This window comes from Palaemon carinicauda, chromosome 42, assembly GCF_036898095.1.
Source record: "Palaemon carinicauda isolate YSFRI2023 chromosome 42, ASM3689809v2, whole genome shotgun sequence".
NCBI lineage: Eukaryota > Metazoa > Arthropoda > Malacostraca > Decapoda > Palaemonidae > Palaemon > Palaemon carinicauda.
Window position 1 is genome coordinate 54,228,015 of NC_090766.1, and position 9,911 is coordinate 54,237,925.

Sequence of the window (9,911 nt, forward strand, 5' to 3'; positions counted from 1 at the left end):
CTCTCAGGATGCCTGAAAACTTTAAATCAATCAATCAATCAATCTCTCTCAGTTAACACGTTGCTATTATCGTTACGGTTATTGGATGGAAGAAAGATTTGTTTATTAAACATTCAACTCTATCAATCCATCTATATATATATATATATATATATATATATATATATATATATATATATATATATATATACAGTATATATATATATATATCTATATATATATATATATATATATATATATATATATATATATATATATACAGTATATATATATATATATATATATATATATATATATATATATATATATATATATATATATATATACAGTATATATATATACACGTAACTTGTTATTCATAATTTTATCAACTTTTTTGTACTTTTCCAAATTACTTCTCTTCCTTTATTCGCCTGATCTCAATATTCTTTCTATTCTTCTTCTTCGATCAGCAGGTAAGATTAAAGATATAATTATTATTATTATTATTATTATTATTATTATTATTATTATTATTATTATTTGTTTTTACATACACTATCGTCATCATCATCATTTTATCCCAAAAATGTCTTCCTCAGCCCCCAAGCCCGTGCCAAGGGATGCCGGCCTCTCCTGCAGCCACGCCCTCTGCTGGCCTTCCACCCGAAGGATCCTCAGCCACGCCCCCTCGTGTTCGACTTCCCTCTCCCCGTGACCTGCGTCTTTGCCGGGTCTTCGCAGAACGTAAGACGTTGAGGGAATTTGCAGATCGGAATTTTGCGAAAGTTTACTTTCTGTGTACTTGTATACAGGGCATAGCATACTTACATAGCATACGGACACACAAACGCATACATATGTATCCAGAGCATAGCATACTTACATAGCATACAGATACACGCATACATATGTATCCAGGGCTAGGATACTTACATAGTCAATGGACATATACGCATACACATGTATCCAGAGGATATGATACTTACATAAGAAAGGGACATACACGCATACATATGTATCCAGGATATAACGTACTTACGTAGGAAATGGACATACACGCATACTTATGTATACAGGGCACGCATACTTACATAGCAAAGGAACACACAAACGCATACATATGTATCCGGACCATAGAAAACTTACATGGTAAATGGACACACATGCATACACATGTATTCAGGCCACGCGTTCATACGTAGCATACGAATACACACATGTATACGGAAGATACAGTTGTTAACGATACAGTAGTATTGTATTGTTTGGTTGTTGCAGACTGTAAGCAAATTCCTTTTGCATTTAAATATATGACTTATTAACTTATTGCCGAAGATAATAATTATGGAAGCATAATGTTATTAACATATATGTATAATATATTGCTGTATGTGAGCATGTGGGCCTATTTTCAGTTTTTATCCTATATACATTTATGTAGTTATATATGTACACTTGTATAGCCGTACGTGTACGCATTATATTGATACAGTTATATATGGACACATTTACAGACTATACATATACGCATAAGTTTGATTTTACCTGTATGCGTGCAAATAGTATATATACATACATACATACATACATATATATATACATATATATATATATATATATATATATATGCCTATGTATATATGTATATATGTATCTATATATATGTATATATATGTATATATAAATATATATATATATATATATATATATATATATGCCTATGTATATATGTATATATGTATCTATATATATATATATGTATATATATATATATATGTATATATAAATAAATAAATATATATATATATATATATATATATATATATATATATATATATATATATATATATATATATATATATATATAGAGTGTGTGTGTATGTGTATGGTACACATTTCACTAGCGCTCATTGATATTACACAGCAGTATACTACGCTACACAGAACTACAGTAACACCACACTGTATATTACAGTACACTGACATATATGGATCAGTCCCTTTTGCGAATTTTACCGTGAAATATCTGCATATGTGTACCCACGTGTAATTTTGTATTTAAATAATGTCTAGATTTATTTTCTGTGTAAAATATACATAACATTGCCCTTTTGTTTTATGTTGCATTAATTTATTGTCAGCTTACCCCATAATTTATTATGAAGTTTATGTATAAACAATTCTCTCGTATGAATATCTAATTTCTCATCTCTGACACGTGTACTGATAGTATGGCACCGTAGGTAATGCCTAGTTTAATATCTATTACTCTGTTGCATAATCTTAGATTATCTTTCAGTATTTATGTTGTGGAATGAACTGAAATTAATTATAATGACAAATAATTAATTCTTTGTTTACCGTAAATTTAGTATGATTAATCACATAGGATTAAAAAAGAATAATTTAGCCTTCAAAATCAAAAATATATTTTTTCATTACTTAGAAATATTTGTCATTATGTGATGAATGTTTGATAGATTCCATACATTTTCCTCATTGCAAATGTCTTAAAATGCACGTGTCTTTGTTTTTTCCATCCCAAAGTAAATTCTAATTTGCAAAAAAATATATTGATATTTTTTACATTGAGCTTTTTATTGCAAAAAACAGCTGTTTCCTTAAGATAAAATTTCAACCCTTTTTTCATACGCAAAGTAAATTCAACCTTACAATAATGTGATTAACACATAATGACATTCTAATTATCTCTTAGAAAGAGCACTTGACTTATGATGTACTGTCCACACCCATTGACTACCCCATGACATCAGTAACACCCTGTACCACTGATGACTCTGACGGCATGACTTTGACTTCACAGGTAGTCTCTACCAACACTGACCACGGACGATTGAAGAAGAAAGACGACGAAATGGCCCGTGGGACATTTTCCCAAAACAGACGACCCGGGCTCAGACGCCAGTCTGGGCCATGGCACTTGGAATCCTCTGGATACGAAGGACGTCCGCTCAATCAAGTGAGACTCTTCGATGGCAGTGATGTGGTTCCTATGGATGGGATAATCATTCATAGTAATTTGTATCCTAAAAGGGACGAGGACTTATCATCATTGCCTCTTAATCAGACTATCAGACGCACCATGAATGAAGTCTATTGGGGGAGAGCAACACAGGAGGGAGAACCAGAAGCCAGCTGTGGGTCAAACATTCATTCTAACTTTTTCTACATCTCTCCTTTCTTATCTGTAATGATTATTTTCATTCAAAGATGATGATGATTTCAATTCCAGTTCTGGCTTATAAATGGACTTTTCAGCCGGAGGCAAGTTTTATTTCACAGATTTTCAGTTCAGAATATTGCATGAAACTATAACTGGTAGATTCATGCAGGTGTGAGTTGCTGTTACAATACCTAACACAGCCGATGTATTCAACTCCTGTTATATAAAAAAAATAATGATACTGATGTTTTTATCAATTGTTGGGAATCTGTGCAATCTAAGGAACGCAACATGTAACATTATCTAATTATGGATTTCGGCGAAGGATTTTAATCGTGTTGTTAAATCATCCATAACATAGACTTCTTTACTCTGACACAGTAAAGATCAGTAAATGCTTCAGGGTACACTCATGACACGCTATTATCTTCCTCTTATTTTTTGAAGTTTTTATAGTTTATATATGAAAGATTTAATTTAATGTTGTTACTGTTCTTAAAATATTTTTTTTTATTGTATTACCTCTCTGGTAATGTATTCATTTACTCGTATCCTTTCCGTACTGGGCTATTTTTCCCTGTTGGACCCTTTGGGCTTATAGCATCTTGCTTTTCCAACTAAGGTTGTAGCTTAGCTTCTAATAATAATAACATCAATTCCTCGTTAATCTTATATATTCCGTCAGTACTGATTTGATAACAGAAACTTCTTAAAGAATAGTGTGATCTGTAATAATGTTTATCGCTGCGTTTTGTTGTCATGTAATTACAAAAAATAAACCATTCAAATTAATGAAAATTACTTCAGACTAAGGAGACACTTATCTCAATTGCTTGGTATTTTCTGATTCATTCTAGATAAGATAAGAAATGATGAGAATAAAAATTAATGTCTATTGCTATCAATGTTTCGGTCATCAAGTTTCACTCAAGAAGTGCTCTCTCTCTATCTCTCTCACTCTCTCTCTCTCTCTCTCTCTCTCTCTCTCTCTCTCTCTCTCTCTCTCTCTCTCTCTCTCTCATCAAAGTTGGAAATAAAAAGCAGACATGGTAAGGTTGAAAAAAGGGAAATAAAGATAATTGCACGCAAATAGGGAAAAGGGGGAAGCTAAATAAACTCTTTAAAGAAAGATAAGATAAAAAGACCTAAGTATGAAAATAGAACATTTGCGAAATTGATAGAACTTTAATGGGAAAGAATCTAAGATGGAAGAGGAGATAGGAGACGTCGATAAGGAAGAAGGAACAGAAGAGAGCAAAAATAAAGATGGGGATGACGAGGCAGATAGGAAGTCATGACAGAGGACCCGTGAGTGGGTTTGGTAAAATTTTTGTGTGTGTATTTATGTATGTGTATGCGTGTTTATACACACGTGTATGTATGATTATGTGCATTTATACTTATATATACACATGTATATATAAACACGTACACAGATACTGTATATATATACATACATACATATATATATACACATATACTGTATGTGTGTGTATTTATGTATATATATAAATATATATATACACACACATATATATATATATATATATATATATATGTGTGTGTGTGTGTGTGTGTGTGTGAGTTTGTGTGTGTGTGTTTGTGTACATAATTGCCCTTAAATAGTCCATATAATAAAGTAAATCGAAGATCGAAGAAAATAAATAAGAACCAAAATATTATGACTGAAAAAAAATACCAAAATCTTAAACATTCATGTTTCCCTATCAAATCAAAATGGTCGAATCCACCCCTCTCCCCCCCCCTCTCTCTCTCTCTCTCTCTCTCTCTCTCTCTCTCTCTCTCTCTCTCTCTCTCTCTCTCTCTCTCTCTCTCTCTCTCTCGATGGAATTTTTTTACAGACGAATTAACAGAATATTCCATACCTGACTTCACCTGACCATTGGTGGGATCTATCTGATTTATACAATATTCTCTTTGATCCTCTAAATTTAGACGATCGACTTTTTAAAACTGAAGGATAAAGAAATATTTGTTTTTTATATCAAACTGTTAAAAAGAGACATACGTTGTTTATCATATTCGAACCATGTTGACTCTCCTTTTATTTATTCTTTTTTTTTTTTTTTTTGACATAATACGTATCAAACGTCATTATACTTTTTGATACACAAATAATGACGGTGACGTTCATTGTTGAAATGGGAATAATATCCCTTCCCTCCGCTTTCCCTCCTTCTTCCTTCCTCCACCTTTCCTCCACTTTCCCTCCTTCCTCCCTCCCTCCCTCCCTCTTCTCTCCTCCTTCCCTCCACCTTCCCTACACCTTCCCTCATCATTCCTGCCACCTTCCCTCCACCTTCCCTCCTCCTCTTTACCTCCACCTTCACTCCACCTTCCCTCCCACTCCCCTCCACCTTCCTTCCACCTTCCCTCTACTTCTCTCTACTTCCCTCCACCTTCCCTCCTCATTCCCTCCACCTTCCCCCCTCCTCTTTTCCTCCACCTTCACTCCACCTTCCCTCCTACTCCCCTCCACCTTCCTTCCACCTTCCCTCTACTTCCCTCCACCTTCCCTCTACTTCCCTCCACCTTTTATCCACCTTCCCTCCACCTTCCCTTTACTTTCCCTCCATCTTCCCTCCACTTTCCCTACACCTTCCCTCCATCTTCCCTCCACCTTCCCTCCACTTTCCCTCCACCTTCCCCCTTCCCCTCTACGTTTTTTCGTACCTGGATACGAGAAATTCATCAAATAAAGAAATCAGGTCAGTTTCCATACTTCGTGTGAATCTGTTGAAACAAAACCTACATTGTTATATCATTTTTTTTCCGATATTCCCAAACGGTCCAATTGTTATAAAGAATGAAAAAAATATATAATGCGATCTCTATATGACACATATCATTTGAGATGCATAAAAATGAAATCCAAAAATACAGTTCCAGTTAAATTTGAATTGATTGAAATACATAACATGAAAGAGAAATGATGTATTGTAAAATCTATAAAGATATAAAATAAACTGTCAATGCAGAATGAATGTGATTCCACTGAATTAATCATAATTAATTATTTGGGAAGGGAATGAATTCGTTCAAATCATTTCCAGTTAATTAATTTATAAGGAGACTCATATTTTAAAGGCAGGCCGATGTCATGGGAAAAGAAGCGACTGCCCCTCGCTTGAATGATAGTTATATATTTTAAAGAAATATATAATTTATTTTACAGAAAATATGAAAAAATAGCATGCATAAATATTGTTCATAAGGATTCTGAATTTATTTTGTGTGATAAGACAATATTTTACGAACTATTATATATATACATATTTATTTATTCATTTATTTATTTATTTCCTTATTTCCTTTCCTCATTGGGCTATTTTTGCCTGTTGGAGCCCTTAGGCTTATAGCATCTTGCTTTTACAACTAGGGTTGTAGCTTAGCTAGTAATAATAATAATAATAATAATATACATATACTGTATATACGTACAATCATATATATATATATATATATATATATATATATATATATATATATATATATATATATATATATATATATATATATATATATATATTATATATATATATATATATATATATATATATATATATATATATTTGTGGTTCCACCTATATTGAGATTATTGCAATGAAATTAATATAATCAAATCTTGTATCATTTTCCTCAAAACTTAATTGAATTACAAAAATAGATATATCAATTTTGTTATGAATAAAAAATAATGTGTATATACATACACACACATGTATATATATATACATATATATACACACATATATATATGTATATATATATATATATATGTGTGTGTGGTGTGTGTTTGTGTGTGTGTATATACGAGTGTGTATCTGCGTATATGTTCATGTGTTTATGTATATTAACATATACTGTACACAGGCACACGTATATATATATATATATATATATATATATATATATATATGTGTGTGTGTGTGTGTGTATGTGTGTGTATGTGTGTGCGTGATGTCTCGCAAAATTTCAAGTAACATAACTATTGTCACAGATCTTTGAACATGGATCAACTTAATATGAAATTAATCTTCGTCTCTTGTCAGAAATGTCTCGTTGAATTCCTCATTTGTGTAACACCCACGAGGCGACCACTTCCCACATTTGCTCTGTAGAGATGGACATTCCTTATATTGCTTGATAGATATATACTATATATGTGTGTCTATATATAGTTATATATATATATATATATATATATATATATATATATATATATATATATATATATATAAAATATATATATATACATATATATATATATATATATATATACATATATATATATATATATATATATATATATATATATATATATATATAAATATTTGTGTGGGTGTAGGACTGAAAATGAATATGAGTAAAACTTAGGTAATGTTCAATGAAAATGCAAAAAGACAACAAATAAGTTATGGATGAACCCCTAGAGATTGTTAATGAATATACGTACTTAGGGCAGACAGTAAGTGTTTCCCCAGGACACGAGAACGAAATTAAAAGAAGGATAAACCTGGGATGGAGAGCATTTGGTAAACAAAATGAGATTATGACATGTAAAATGCCACTTCTTTAAAAAGAAAAGTATTCAATAAGATGGTCCTACCAGTATTAACTTATGCATCAGATTTATGGAGCCTTATTAAAACATGGGCAAGTTACAACTCAAAGAGCTATGGAAAGAATAATAATGGGAATAATAGTAAGAGGCAGAAAAAGAGCGACACGGATATGAAAGCAAACTAATGTAGAGGACATTCTAAGAACTTGTAAGAAAAGAAATGGACATGGGCAGGACATATAATGAGAATGACAAACAATAGTTGGACATTAAGAAAAAATGGAATGGGTCCCTGGAGATTGTAAAAGAAACAGAGGAAGGAAGAGAAGACGATGCATCGACGAACTAATGAAGTTTGCACGCATGGGCTGCCACAGAAAGACCATAAACAGACACAAATGGAAGGACATGTCTGTGGCATTTGTTCTGCAGCCGACTAGCTACGACTGATGATGATGATGATGATGATGATAAAGATATATAAGGAGGTAGATAAATTGCCCCGTGACACAGTTTCATTCCAATAATTCAATCTAACTACCTTTCTTTTCTGAATAGGCCTAAGTCAATTTGCCTCTTTCGTACACATCCCGCCAACTTCTTCGTTGTCCCAATTGCCTAAATTCTCTCTTGCTCAACTGCCGAAGATGTTTCGCAGGTGTTTAAATTGTGCGGCTTCCATTGCCGGTAAACAGAAATATTTTCACACTATTATTGTCCCCTTTTGATTACTAATACGCGCATTAACAACCTATTCTGGGCCAGCACTCTGAAATATCAAAGGTGGGAAACAATGGTCGCTTTTAAAGCTGTGCGGTGAAGGAGAGAGACTTCGGTGAGTGAGGAACTGTTCGCTCAAATTTACTCGAATCTGTAGAATGGACAGATTTTTATATTCTGTCTATTGTCCTAAGTGATATAGAAGCCGTTGTTAATGGACATTTCATTGTAAAACAATAATATTGATTATCTATATTGGTATTCAAGCCTCAATAAAATAAAAATGGTTTCAAATTTTATAATATTACTAAAGCAGAGCCGATGGCTACCTAATGTAGTACGATGCATGAGAGCTTATCCATTGTAAGTTTGCTTTTAAATTTTCTTATTTAACCTTTGAAAATTATATATATATATATATATATATATATATATATATATATATATATATATATATATATAATCAGCCGTTACTAGTCCACTGCAGAACAAAGGCCTCAGACATGTCTTACCACTTGCATCTGTTTATGGTCTTCCTATGACAGTTTATACGCGCAAATTTTCTTAGTTTGTCAATTAATCGTCTTCTCTTCCTTCCCCCTGCTTCTTGTGCAGTCTCTAGGGACCCATTCTGGTGTTCTTAATGTCCATCTGTTATCTGTCATTCTCATTACATGTCCTGTCCATGTCCATGTTGTTAGAATATCCTCTACTTTAGTTTGATCTGGTATCCATGTTGCTCTTTTGTCAGTTTCTTATTATTAATCCTTTCATTATTCTCTCCATAGCTCTTTGGGTTGCAACTAGCTTATGTTCTAAGGCTTTAGTAAGGCTCCAAGTTTGTGATGCATAAGTTAATAATGGACTATCTGCTTAAATACTTTCTCTTTAGAGAAAATGCCATTTTATTTTTCGTAATCTTATTTTGTTTACCAAAAGCTCTCCTTTCAATAATTATCCTTCTTTTAATTTCGGCCTCATGTCCAGGAGAAACACTTACTGTCTGTCCTAAATATCTATATTCTTTAAAAATCTCTAGAGGTTCGTCCATAACCCTTATTTGTTGTCTCTGTATTTTCAGCAAACATTATCTCAGTTTTATTCGTATTCATTTCTATTACTACATTGCTGCCTTCTCTATTCAAATCTTCTATCACTTTTTGCAGAACTATATCATCTGCAAATCTCAGTATGTATATATATATATATATATATATATATATATATATATATATATATATATATATATATATATATATATATATATATATATATATATATATATATATATATGTATACATATATATATATACATATATATATACATATATATATAGCTATTTTTTTTACAAAAAATGTTTTTTTTTTTGTAAAAAAGTAGAGTGTATATATATATATATATATATATATATATATATATATATATATATATATATATAT

At 31.7% G+C, this 9,911-nt stretch overlaps 1 protein-coding gene across 5 annotated transcripts in view; it reads left to right on the plus strand.

The window, feature by feature from the left end:
* The window catches only part of LOC137632797 (uncharacterized), a 93,127-nt gene extending 89,901 nt beyond the window's left edge, over nucleotides 1-3,226 (plus strand). For 4 of the 5 annotated variants that reach the window (XM_068364885.1, XM_068364888.1, XM_068364889.1 and 1 more), the window contains exons 13-14: nucleotides 582-726; nucleotides 2,807-3,226. In XM_068364885.1, coding sequence (XP_068220986.1) covers nucleotides 582-726; nucleotides 2,807-3,217 — 556 coding nt within the window. In that variant the 3' untranslated portion in view covers nucleotides 3,218-3,226. Of the gene's footprint in view, nucleotides 1-581; nucleotides 768-801; nucleotides 1,534-2,806 lie in introns of those variants that run through there. The other variant, XM_068364887.1, reaches the window with a different exon arrangement.
* The last annotated feature ends 6,685 nt before the right edge of the window (nucleotides 3,227-9,911 follow it).